General features: G+C 44.3%; 1 protein-coding gene across 10 annotated transcripts in view; it reads left to right on the top strand.

Annotated features, from left to right (window-relative positions):
- Nucleotides 1-13,568, top strand: part of HEPACAM (hepatic and glial cell adhesion molecule) — a 35,861-nt gene that overhangs the window by 9,572 nt on the left and 12,721 nt on the right. For 2 of the 10 annotated variants that reach the window (XM_055273605.1, XM_055273604.1), the window contains exon 1: nt 9,363-9,608. The exons of the other annotated variants lie outside the window; for them this stretch is intronic. In XM_055273605.1, the coding sequence (XP_055129580.1) occupies nt 9,524-9,608 (85 nt within the window). In that variant the 5' untranslated portion in view covers nt 9,363-9,523. Of the gene's footprint in view, nt 1-9,362; nt 9,609-13,568 lie in introns of those variants that run through there. 10 annotated transcript variants of the gene reach the window in all.

The following is a 13,568-nucleotide window of genomic DNA, read 5'->3' as shown; positions in this document are numbered from 1 at the left end:
AGATATAAGTCATAAAACCTTAGAAGATTTTGATTTGTCTTCCCAGCATCCCTTCTCCCACTTTTTCTAGTAATGGCCCCACCTGTGACTGTGGCAGCCTGGGATAGTGTGCTGGTCTCCTTGCTACAGTGACTGATCCAGAGCTGTGCATGTGACCTAAGCCACAGCCTTTTGCCAAGATTATTTTTTCACTAGTTCCATCAGGAGTCTTCTTCTCCTGCCTGCATGACAAGCTGCACTGTCCAGTATGCTAACCAGTAAATACATGTGTTAAGTTTAATTACAATTAAACGAAATTTATAATGTATTTCCTCAGTCCCACTAGCCACATGGGGCTAATTAATGGCTACTATATTTGACAGCACAGATATAAAATACTGTCTTATTTCCAATTATTCCTGATCCCTGAAACATTTTGTTACATGATGCAAGAAATTCTTCCCTTTTTGCTTCAGATAGTTCCAGTTGAACTTCAGTCACTTACAAACAAATGATCTTGACAAATCACATTCCTTAGTTTGTCGGGCAACAAGCCAGATGCAGAATCTTGGAGGCCTGACTTTGGCAAGGATCTTTAAACTAGACAAAGCCAAATCCTGTAAGTACTGCAACAAGGGGAAAAATTGGGGGCTGTCTTCAAGACACCTCTGCTAACAACTTAGCTAGGGCCTTCTTTTAAGAAATGTGGTTCCTCCCCATATCGAATCCTGTGTATCACAAATCTATCTTCTTAGTGTCCCTGGCCTAACCAGTGGGGGCCCTGTTTCCCTTGCTGACTAAGCTTTGATTTTTATGGTCCTGTCACCTGCCTGATCCCTTTTCTCACATCTTGTCTCCGAACTCTCCTTTTCCTACTTAGTTTTTACTTCTGGACCTGGCTGAAGGCAACCTCTTTCAGGGGTACAGCATTATGAACACTAGACAGGAAGCACAGCTGAGTGTAAGCTGTGCCAACTTGTAAAATGTGAAGGCAACCTCTTTCAGGGATACAGCATTATGAACATTAGGCAAGAAGCACAGCTGAGTCTAGGCTGTGCCAACTTGTAAAATATGTGACTTGGAGCAGGTTATTTAACCTGTCTAAGCTTCATGATCCTCCTTGAAAAATGGAAAAAAAAAATCCCATTGCACAGCATTGTTAGAAGGTTAAATAAAATAATATTCTAAAAGATAATTTGTAAAGGGCAATGCAAATGTTTTATCAATTATACTTGCTTATAGATGTAGGTGCAGCCTTCCCAGCTATAATATATTTCAGCTGCTAGACAGGGATCCAGTGATCGTGTCGTCTATTACTTTTGAATGTGCCGCCTTCCTCCTCTTCCACATCCCACCACTCTTATTAACGTTTGGAACATAGAGTGTTCTTTACACAGTAGGCAATTATCAGATGCTGGCCAGCTGATTCCCATTTCTGAGCCTCCCTCTTCGGTAGGAGGGTGAACGATGGCAGAGGGCAGCGAATCCTTCCCCTGACACGGTTGCTGGGTGGACACCATCTAAGGATCTAGGAGAAGGGAAACAATGAAGCCTTTCATGAGTTGGGGTGTAATTTGTGGCTTCCCCATGATTTTCCAACCTGTTTGTATTTAAGCACTGAAGCTTTGCAAGAACAGAACTCCAGAGATATTCTCCAGAATGTCCTTGCTGCATTTTAAATAGGTCAGCAAAAGCTGGATCTTTCCAGCCTTTTAATGCCAATTAATTTCTCCTCTTTGTTCCTCTGGAGAGTGGCTGAATAGAGCACGTTTAGCAACCATGGATACAAGCCTGAGTCCCTCTCAGTTTCTGAGGGGGCCGGAATTCTATTCAAAAATCAAATATTTATTCTCAGTATAAAAGACTTTGATGTTCTCCTGTTTTCAGTAGAGAAATGTGAGCAACTCCTTGCTGCCCTTCCAGAATTTACCCAGGACCCCATGCCACCCCCGGGATCATGTATTTCTCCCAACAAACTCCACATCTTGTGGAGACACCATATCTCTGCAGAACCCTTTTCATCCGAGTAACTCTTCATGTTTACAGAAATCTGCAGCCAGCAAAACCAATGTTCAGGATGAAGGTGCCTTTTGACTCCATTTCTACTTTCTATTTGATGTTTTTCTGAGGCCCCCAGAATAGGGCCACCTAGGAGAACTTTAGAAAGAAAATGAATAGAAAAAGAATGTTCTTGGGGAGGGCCATTCCTCACTGTCCAGGCATACAGAAAGCTTGTTTTGTTCTGAAGGGAGCTGGCTAATCTGTCTCTTATTCAGAGCTTGCTGTAGGAGCTGGGCCCTGCCTCCTCTCAACACAAAGCTTCATACAAACTCGTTGTTTCCCAGGCAATGTGCTGCAGCTCTGCAAATTCTCTGGCTGGTGTTTGCCTCCTGAGTCCTCTGTCCATTAGGAGAAATCAAACTTATGGTAGAGACAACACCAATACCATTTACATATAGATTTATACAACAAAAAATAAAAATGAAAATAACTTCATCACTAGACCAGGCACGGAGGCTTACACCTGTAATCCCAGCACTTTGGGAGGCCGAGGCAGGTGGATCACGAGGTCAGGAGTTCAAGACCAGCCTGGCCAAGATGGTGAAACCCCGTCTCTACTAAAAATACAAAAAAAATTGGCTGGGCATGGTGGCGGGCACCTGTAGTCCCGGCTACTCGGGAGGCTGAGGCAGATAAGTGCTTGAACCCAGGAGGTGGAGGCTGCAGTGAGCAGAGATCACGCCACTGCGTTCCAGCCTGGGTGACAGAGTGAGACTCCATCTCAAAAAAAAAAAAAGAAAGAAAGAAAATACCTTCACCAATATTAGCAGGCCCAAGGAGTGGGGAGAGAGGGTTGCTTCGTATCCAGAGCTAGTCAGGGAGTAGGTCCTGGAGGGTGAAAGCTTATACCAGGAGGAGGAATTCCTACTAGAGCATTAGGGGTTGGTCAAAAGCCTAAGCTTTTTTGGTGATCAGTCTGGGATCTAATCCAAATTTTGTCACTTAACAGCTATGTGACCTCAACAAGCTGCTGACCTCTCAGAAGTTTGTTTTCTTGTTTGTAAGATGGGGTTGGAAGAAATAAATAAGCAAATATATATATATATAGTGGTTGACAGAGTCAAATGCAGAGTAGCACTCTTTCTCTGTCTCTCTCTCTCTCTCTCTCACACACACACACACACACAGAGAGAGAGAGAGAGCAGTTAGAAGAGGGAGGTAAGAAGCCTCAGAAATTAACCTCTCCTTACCCCTCAGAAGCAGCCCCTTAGCGCATATTTGATGGCAGTTGGTGGATAAATACCCCAGCTCCCTATCCCCACTACCACCTAGGGCTCCCAGGAGGAATAAGCTCTAGCTGCCTACAATAGTGATTTGCTTCATATGCAGCCTTTACTGGCTTCCTTTCCTTCCAGTTTCATTCCCCCAATATACTGCCTGGTTCTGCTGTAATTACCTTTTGGATAAACTATTTGACTTCTTGACTTAGGATTTGCCTCTGAGGAAACCCAAACTAAGATACCAATATTTCTTCAAATTTTTGAAGGCCTAGGTTTTCAGAATCATCCCTGACTCCATACTCCTGCTTCAGCTGAATTAGTCAGTTTAGAGCTCATTTCACAGTTCTACATATGCCGTCCTTTCTCCATACCATGTTGTACCAAACCTGGAACTCAGTCCTCTGTGTCAGTATAAATGCACACATGCTAATTGCATTCATTTTCTATGCTACATAACAAATACTGCACATTTAGCAGCTTAAAACAGCATACATGTATTATTATTATTTGAGACAGGTTCTGGCTCTGTCACCCAGGCTGGAATGCAATGGTACAATCGCAGCTCACTGGAGCCTCAACCTCCTGGGCTCAAAGGATCCTCTCACCTCAGCCTCCAGAGTCACTGGGACTACAGGTACACACCATCATGCCCAGCTAATTTTTTGTATTTTTTTATGGAGACGGGGTTTTGCCGTGTTACCCAAGCTGGTCTCCAACTCCTGGGCTCCAGCCATCTGCCTGCCTCAGCCTCCCGAAGTGCTGGGATTACAGGCATGAGCCACCATGCCTGGCAGCATACATTTATTTTCTTATAGTTTCTTTGGGTCAGAAGTTCATGCACAGCTTAGATAAATCTGCTGCTCACGGTCTCTCATCAGACTTCAATTAAGGTGTCAGCTGTCCAGGTTCCTTTCTGGAGCCTGGGGGGTCCTCTTCCAAGCTCATATGGTTGTTGGAAGAATTCAGTTCCTTGTGGTTATAGCGCTGAGGTTCCTTTTTTTTTTTTCTTTGCTGGCTGTTGACTGACAGTTGCTCTCAACTCTTAGAGGAGGCCAGCAGTTCTTTGCCACAGGGGCCTCTCATGCCATGGTGGTACACTAGACAATCTCTCTCTGGTCTATGTCTTCCATATTGTAACCTAATCAAGAGAGTGCCTATCCCATCACCTTTGCCATATTTTATTGGCTAGAAGCACACACACATACTGCATTTGAGTGTAGTAAAGTTTTAAAGAAGAAGTTTTCTTCAAGGTGAATTTTGAAGAAGACAAAGGAGGAGAGGTATACAGTGTAACAATGCAAGCTGCTCTTAAATTTCCTTCAGTTCTCCAATTAGCCAGGTGTGGTGGCAGGCGCCTGTAGTCCCAGCTACTCAGGAGGCTGAGGCAGAAGAATAGCGTGAACCCACGAGACAGAGCTTGCAGTGAGCGAAGATTGCGCCACTGCACTCCAGCCTCGGCGACAGAGCGAGACTCCGTCTCAAAAAAAAAAAAAAGAAATCACCCTTATTAATAATAATTAATAATCCCCTCTTTCTGTCTTCATCTCTCTCCTCTTTGCACTTTCCTTGCCCCCAAATTCCTGTTTATTTCTAAGGAGGAGCAATTTATCTTTTTGTTCCTTGACTCTTAATGCTCAAGGTCTTACCTTCTACTTCATGTGGCATATCAAGATATCTTTCTTGCTAAAGAAAATTCCCTCACTCACAGGAATTTTGGTGCCATTAGTTGGAAGGCTTTTTCTCATTCTGCTACCAACAATGATTCACAATTTAGTGGAGGAGACGGATATGGCTCATTTAATAGCAGGAAGTGAATGAGTGAATGAAGGGGAGGAGGAGGCATGCTAAACATAAAAATCACCACTGATGGGATATTATTAATAAGGGTGATTTTTTTTTTTTTTTTTGAGACAGAGTCTCGCTCTGTCACCGGGGGTGGAGTGCAGTGGTGCGATCTTCGCTCACTGCAAGCTCTGCCTCGTGGGTTCACGCTATTCTCCTGCCTCAGCCTCCTGAGTAGCTGGGACTACAGGCGCCCGCCACCACGCCCGGCTAATTTTTTATATTTTTAGTAGAGACGGGGTTTCACCATGTTAGCCAGGATGGTCTCGATCTCCTGACCTCGTGATCCGCCTGCCTCAGCCTCCCAAAGTGCTGGGATTACAGGCGTGAGCCACCGCGCCCAGCAGTAAGGGTGATTTCTAAACCTCTCTTATAGTATTATCATTATTCCTTGGAGACAGAGGAACAGGCCACTCTTACTTCTAATAGTAGAATTATTTAAAATGGTACTTACTCACATGTCATTCATGTGTGTTATTTTTTCTTGCCTTTACTATTAAGTAATTTAATTTTTAAAATGATTTTTGCTTGTTCATTTGCTTTTAAGTAACATCGGGAGTCCAGGGTCCATCAGTAGATAGCCGTTTACCTTTGGGCAAATTACTTAACCCCACTACTCCTTGGTTTCCTCATCTGAAAAAATGGAGAAATGAGACAAGGTTATCATAAGTGTCTCTTGCTGCACAGTGAGTCCACTGCTCTGTGACTGTTACAAGACCTTCAGTTCTTGTAAGACAGGGTTCAGTTTTATAACTTCTTAGCCTCCTTTTTTGTTTGTTTATTTGTTGTTTTGGCCCGCTCTCACAGAGGTTTGCATCGAATGGTGATTCGGTTAAAATCACTACCTTCCTCCTTCCTTCCATTCTAGAGACAGATACTTCTGAGTTTCTGCTGGTGGATGCATGTGTGTTGAGGCACTCCATGCTGAGCTGCAGGGGCTCTATCTGGGTGCTCAGCGCAGAGGTGTGAGTACCAGCAGCCAAGGCTGCCACTGTTGCAGGGGAGAGGAGTCCAGATTCCAGAGCCCCAGAGGGGTTTCCAAATAAGAAGTAATCTGAAGCAACTGTGTGCAGTGAAGAGGCCAAGAGAACTGGGCTATGCTGCTCAGAAGAGGACAGTGCCCTCAGAAATGAATCTGTCAGAGTGCTCAGAGAAGGCAGGGCGGTGGGCCTTGGCTATGCAAGGGATGACTGCCATCAGTCAAGCAGTTCGTCGACACCATTGTTGGAGCAGCCTCATTGTGCAGAGCTCAGAATTGGGCCCCATAGGGAGATCCAGAGGAATGAAGAATTACATTCCCTGCTCCAGAGAGGCTTGCAGGCTCATGAGGAAATGGCCGCAATAACCACACTTTCTGATCCAAAAATTGGACATGTGGACTAACAAATATAAATATACTTTTGACATTAAAGAAATGTAACATTAATAGTCAGAATATCCCTTAAAAAAAAAAAAAAACAGCCAGCATCATCAACAATTACATAAGACGGACACACCCAGAGGAAAAAACTCAAAGAACACAAGGAAGGATAACATAAGGCGAGCCAAGACAGCTGAGATAAACACTCTGTGTCATGTGTGGGGCTGTTACTTTATCCCTCTGTAAATCAATTGCCTATTGGATCAGTGTCCCCACTCAAAGTGAGCCCTGGTGATTTCTGGGAATTTCCAAGGGGTGCCTCATATGTGTCCACATACTGCGGCCTCACTCCTTTGCTCGCTCCCCCAACTCCCAGTTGTCCAGCTGCTTGAGAAGCCCTCTAAAGGGACTAAGGCAAGGGCTTATCCATTCAATATTTGGCAACTGCCTGTTGAGCACGTACTATGTGCCTGCCCTGTATTCAGTACTATGGACAGAGAGACAGATAAGACAGCTCTTAAATCAAAGAGCTCTCTGTTTCTCAGGAGAGAAAGGCACATAAGTAGATGATTATAAGTTTCTAAAGGCCTACTCATTTGCTGGAAGCAAGATTGCAAAATTGCTCCTTGTACATTCCGACATACAAAGGAAAGGGAATGCCTTTATGTCTTTGTAGTTGCTGTGATCTTCCACATGAACCTCTCACCCCTCAGGGTAGCAGAGGAAAATATCACACCATCTCAGTAAGCCCAGTCTGATCCAACCATTTTCACACTGTCTTTAGGTAGATCAGTCGCTGCTTGGACATCTCGGGCAATTGCTCAAGCAATCTTTCCAATGTCCTCTCCCAACCCCAGCTCCTCTCTGGTAAGAGCTGGGGTAAATATAGGTGGTGTGGCTGAAGTAACCTTGTGGCAACAGGGGGAGACAGTGTCTGTGGACCTGTGTGGTATTCTCAGGTTTCCACCAGTCTCTACTCAGAATCTACATTTGTTCCTGGCCTGATGGGCTACCTGAGGCTCCCACCACAGCAGTAGGTGGCCCCAGCTGTTGCCTTTGGCCTCAGAATCCCCGTACATGGCAGTGCCTTTGCTCAATCTTTTGCTTCCTGCCAGTTCTTTACCCTCTCGGCACTTCTGAGTCTCCTCAAGGGCTTCTGGACACCTAGAAACCCTTGCAAATTCTGTGCAGGTATAAAGAGCCACCTCTGGTGCAGGGAAGTGGAGATATTGAGAACTTAGGTCCTCTTAGTCTCCCTATAGCACATTTTTCTTTCCACAGTGCTTCAGGATAACAAGGGCAGACTTCGGGCTTTCTATTTCCCAAACACCACATCCTCCTTTTACTCCCATCCATAAGCCTCAAGGCCCAGCCATCACAGGCCAAGAGGCCATTTATCTACACTCCAGAAGGACTCTGTGATCCAGTCCACGGGCTGATCTATCATATGTCAAGGGGTAGATAAAAGAAATTAGAATACTCTTTTGTCCCTTACAAAGACTGGCTAAGCCTTTCATCTTGCTATGGACTTTGAAATGCTATTTTAAATGTCAGAAGCCGAATATTGACTCTTTCTTTTTGTGTACCTGCTATAATAACGTTAGCTCTTCCAGTGAAAGAAAGGTGCCTTGAGTTGTCTAGGGAAAAGTCATAAACACAGAAACGCAAAAGGAGAAAAGAATCCCCTTTATATATTTCAGAATGTTTTCGGAGAGTTCTGTGAAGTTCAGTGCTTCCCAACTCTTCTCCCTCTGCCGAGGCTCAGAAGGGCTATGTAATAATACTTCAGTTCTAGAAAGTTGACCTACTCAGGCTTTCTCCAGTATGTAAAAAGAATATTTAGAGAGATAATTGCTGCATTTACAAAACCAAGACCAGGGGTTAGGGATGACCAAGAAGGAAGTTGTGAAGTTTGGTCTCCCGAAAATATAAAGATCCCAGCATGAATGAAAAAAGAAACAAGAAAAGGCAATTTTTAAAACCTTTAAAACATCATCTCTGTAACAAAGGATTTGCTAGGTACTCTTCTGTACCAAATCTTCATCAATGCTTCCAACAATTCCCCTCAAGGAAGCTATTCTTTTCCCCATTTTACAGATGAGAAATTGGAGGCTCAAAGAGGTTGCAAGCCCATCCCAAGATCACAGTTACTAGGCATCCATTCCCTTGGCCGCCCTCATGAAAAGATGTGAACATCTGAATGGGGGTCAGAGTAGAGCTAGGGTGTTTCTCCTCTTCACAGCCTCGAAACAGGAGGGCACAGCTAGGCTGTTAAGCTGATAACAGAACCCCAGGATGGTGGCTGTCAGGAGATGACCTTCATTTTGCTCAGACATCTTCTAGAAAATTGTCTGAAAGCAGGGGAATGCACAGAGTGGCTTCTGGAAAGAGGTGTCCAGCATCTATGTGATTCTATGATAGAAGAGAAAATTCCAAGCCAGGGAAAAACAAGTGTAAAAATAATAGAATTCAAGCTGTTTTCCAGTCTTCTTCCTTTGGGATGGAACAGGGGTTTTCCATTTCTTCAGCAATTCTCTGGAGTCTTTCCCTTCCCAGCTTTTTAAAAGCTCTTCTCCCTCCCTTTTCAGAGCTTATTGGAGGTCTGTCCTGGCATGTACCCTCCTCCTCAGGGAGAAGGAGTGTGAGGTGGAGACAGGGTAGGTTAGGACACAAAGTCCAGTTAAGTGTGTGTCCCAGCTCAGTGCTCTGAGCCCAGATCCTCATCTCCCCGGGTAGTGAGGCTCAGCACAGAGCCTCCAACACACAGCAACAACCAACTGCTGGGCTGCTGGTGCCCCCCATGTTGGAACCTGAGTTGGAGATTATCTCCTAAGCAGATACCCACTTCCAAACTGGGGATGTAGGGCTTGGAAACTAGAAAATGCCAGGTCTGAGGGAGAGGAAAGAACAAGTCCAGCAATACACAGAGCTCTGTGTATTCAGAGGGAAGTTGGCAGGGTTGTGTTCGGGCAGAGAAACTCCGAGTGGTACAAAGGGGACGTGCCCAGAGTGGAGAAATCATGCTAATTGTCTGCACTAGAGCTGGAGAACGCCACCCAAAATGAAGAGAGAAAGGGGAGCCCTGTCCAGAGCCTCCAGGGCCCTGCGCCTCGCTCCTTTTGTCTACCTTCTTCTGATCCAGACAGGTAGGAGGCCAGAGGGTAAGAAAGGGGCTGAAGAAAGGACCCCAGGCTTTTTTACAGCAGAGGGAGGGGAGAGTGGAGGGCCTGAATGCCTTTGGGGCAGGAGTGGGGGAGAGTTCAGCTGCCGTGGGAAGCATCTCAGGGAATTCAGGCATTAGCGTTGAACGTATTTCTTTATTTCGTGTGCCTCCCGCGCGGCCCCTGCCCCCTTCCCCCAAAAGGCTGCATGACTTTGGAGCTCCCACGGCATTCAGTACATTAGATGGCGGGCACTGGGCCATTTCGTATGGGATGACTTGTTGGCGTGGGCCAGTCTGACATTCTTTCCAAGGGATTGTGGTGGGGCTTGAGGGGTGGGGATAGGGGAAATCTTCTTTTTGTACCTCACCAGCCCCCGACTCTGACTTCTCTGAGTGTAAAAGAGTAAGGCAGATGAAAGCAGCTTTGGAGATAGTGAGCCTCCTAGTGTGGGATAGTCATACCCACCTATCCATAATTCACTCCACTCCATAGCTGCTTACCTCCTCTACCGCCCCCTACCAATTCTTCGAGAAATGATCTTATTTAAATATACCTATTTATGAGTACATACACATATGCACACACACACACACACACCCAATTACAGAGCGCCTAGGAATTCACAACTTAGTGAGGCAAACAGATGCGGATATCATTTTACTAAACTGCAGGAACTACCGTAAGTCAATTACGCAGAGAATGCATAGCAATCAGAGAAAGTCACCTACCCCATCCGGGAAGCTGGTGCTAGTGGAGGGGGTGTTGCTAGGGTAGGACACAGGGTGTGGGAATATCAGGGGGAGGTTTTCTGATAGAAGGAATGTGTGCACTGAATTTTAAAAGATGGGAAAAAAAGGTAGGAGTATAAGTGGGTGTTAGGGTTGGGAAATGAGCAAAGGTCAACAGCTTGAAATAACATCAAGTGTTTAGTCAGAGCCCAGCAGTTCATCACTGCTGGAGAGAAAAGCACGAATTGAGTTAGGCAAGAGCTTTGTAAACCAGACCCATAATCTGGGGATTGAGAGGTGGGAGAGTGAGCGGTTTTTAATTTGGGGACTATCAGGGTTACATGTACCTTTCAGATAGCTTACTCAGTCTGCAGGGGGCCATTGGAGGGGAAACTGGAGGCAAATAAAATAAGAAAGGAAGTTTGTATTCATTTTCTTGGGCTCCTGTAACAAAATACCACAAACTGAGTGGCTTAAACAACAGAAATACATTATCTCAAAGTCGTGGAAGCCAGAAGTGGGAGATTGAGGTGTCAGCAGGGCCATGCTCTCTCTGAAGCTTCCAGGGAGGGCTCTGCCTTAGGGTTCTCTCCTAGCTTCTGGTAATTCCTTGATTTGTGGCAGCATCACTCCAGTCTTGGTATGGCATTCCCCGTGTTTGCATGTCTATGTCCACATTTCCCCTTTTTATAAGGACACATACTAGATTAGGTCCATCCCACTCCAGTATGATCCCTTCTTTTTAGATCTGCAGTGACCCCATTGCCAAATAAGGTCACATTCTGAGGTACTTGGGGGTTAGGACTTCAACGTATGAATTTGAGGGGAACACAGGTCAAAAAGCTATTGCAATAGATCAAGAGAGAAATAAGAGAAATAACATGGACTGAAATTATAATAAAGATAGAGGGAATGAGGCATGTTGAGAAAATGTTTTAGAGGTAAAGTCAGGAGCTAGTGACCTGTAGGAACTAGGATTTAGGAAGGGAGGGAGGATTGCTGTGTGAAAGCTTAAACAAAAAAAAATGAGTATCATACATCTTTAGATTGAAACACCTATGAGGCTTCCATGTGAAGATGTTACATAGCCTGGAGTTGGGTGGCAGAGAGGTCAGGGTTGGAGAGAAGTATTTGGCAGCTGTCATCCCATAGGTGAGAGTTAAAACAATAAGAATAGATAATATTACTTAGGAGGGGAAAAACATGGAATGAAAATGAAACATCATGTAACCTCAAGATTCGTAGAGGAAGCAGAGGAAGAAACGCCCATTAAGGAGACAAAGAGAGAACGGTCAAAGAGACAGAAGCACTAGAAGCCTGTGGTGCTGTCCAGAAAATCAAGGGAGTTGAGAGTTTTCAGGAGTAAATCAACACCATTGAATGTGTCAAAGAGATCCAATGTGACAAAGACCTGAAAGAGCTCATTGGATAAGGCAATTAAGAGGTTACTGTTGGCTTTGGTGAAATGACAATGAGCTGAAGAAATAATGAGAGCTGAAGGTATGGAGACAGTGGGTTGAGAATAGGAACGACACAAATATACAAAGAAGAGATGGCCCTAAACTCTTTCCGGTCATCAAATGGTAAGGAAAAAATTATAGAAAGATCACATCAGTCATTAAGACTGGGACAAAACAAAAGGTGATCAAGGACACTCTACGTGGAAAAATGTAACTTAGTAAATACACCAAAACATTCTAAATGTGGCCAGGAGCGGTGGCTCATGCTTGTAATCTCAGAACTTTGGGAGGCCTAGGCAGTTGGATGGCTTGAGCCCAGGAGTTCAAGACCAGCCTGAGCAACATGGCGAAACCCCATCTCTACAAAAATGTAAAAATTAGCCAGACCTAGTGGTGCACGCTTGTAATTCCAGCTACTCAGGAGGCTGAGGTGGGAGGATTGCTTGAACCAGGGAGGTCAAGACTGCAGTGAGCCATAATCACGTCACTGCACTTCAGCCTGGGTGACAGAGCGAGAACCTTTCTCAAAAAAAAAAAAAAAATTATAATGTAAGTTATGCTAATAGGATATTAGTTAATGACCTATGATAGATAAGAGGTAAGTGCTGGGAGAGGCCATTGTACTGCTGTGGACTAAAGAGTAATAAGAGCTGAGATTCTAGAAGGAATCCCTGCCATCCCTAATATATTATTTAGAAAAATGTCTGCTTCTGGGACCAATAAATTCCAAAATTTAAGTTCCTGGCATTAACTATGTGATAGTCCACTGTAGTTTCAGACTAGGCCTGGGAAGAGGAAGGACTCTACTCCATGAAGTTTTTCAGGGACCAAGCCAATGGAGCCCTATCAACTTTGACATGTACTTCCAAAGATCACCATGAGGTTTATCTTCTTTTCTTCCAGGTAGAGAATTTTATTTTATTTTTTTAATGGAGAAACATAAAAGGAAGACTTTGCTAAACAAGGTCAGTAAGTGATACATATCACTTGCACTAGTTCTCTTTGCTACGACTCAGTCATATGGCCCTACTTAACAGCAAGGGAAGCTGGCTGGGAAATGTAGTTTTTAGGATTGGCACTAAAGGAGAGACTGGACCATGTGGCCCTGGCTCCCCAAGATTTACCTTAATCTTGTACTATGGCAGACACCACCAAGCTAGCCCTGAGGCGTCATGGAGCACACAGTCTTTAACACTCTGCCCCTGACATGGACAAATGAAGCTTTTCTAAATTCATCATTTTTATTTCCCAATTTTTAAATTCCAATTTACGAAACATTCAAATAAAAATTTTCTAGAGACCAGAATATTAACTGACAGACATAGGCACAGCATGCTGTAAATGTAGGTAAGCTGATTTTCAAGGTTGTATTCTCTGGAATACAAGAACTATTCCATCCTCTAGGGACCCAATAGAAACAAGTCTCTTACCTGGGTTCCATGCTCTCTAGCCCCAAGTTCACCCCCACATTGTAGGTGCTGTCATTTTTTAAATTGTTTATTAAAAATTACATACAAGAAAGTACATTTAGTCTAAAGATACAGTTTGGTGAGCCTTTAAAAAGTTAACAAACCCATGTAATCAACCCCCAGATCAAGAAACAGAACATTTTGGCACCTCAGAATCACCCTCATACTATCTCAGTTACTACTGCCTTCCCTCTGGGATTATAGTGGTATCGTAACTTCTAATACAAATTAATTTTGCATGTCTTTCTATAAGTGGTATCATATGTATTCAGTCTTCTATGTCTG

Source organism: Symphalangus syndactylus, chromosome 3, assembly GCF_028878055.3.
Source record: "Symphalangus syndactylus isolate Jambi chromosome 3, NHGRI_mSymSyn1-v2.1_pri, whole genome shotgun sequence".
Taxonomy (NCBI): Eukaryota; Metazoa; Chordata; class Mammalia; order Primates; family Hylobatidae; genus Symphalangus; species Symphalangus syndactylus.
This window is presented reverse-complemented; position numbering and strand designations above follow the sequence as displayed.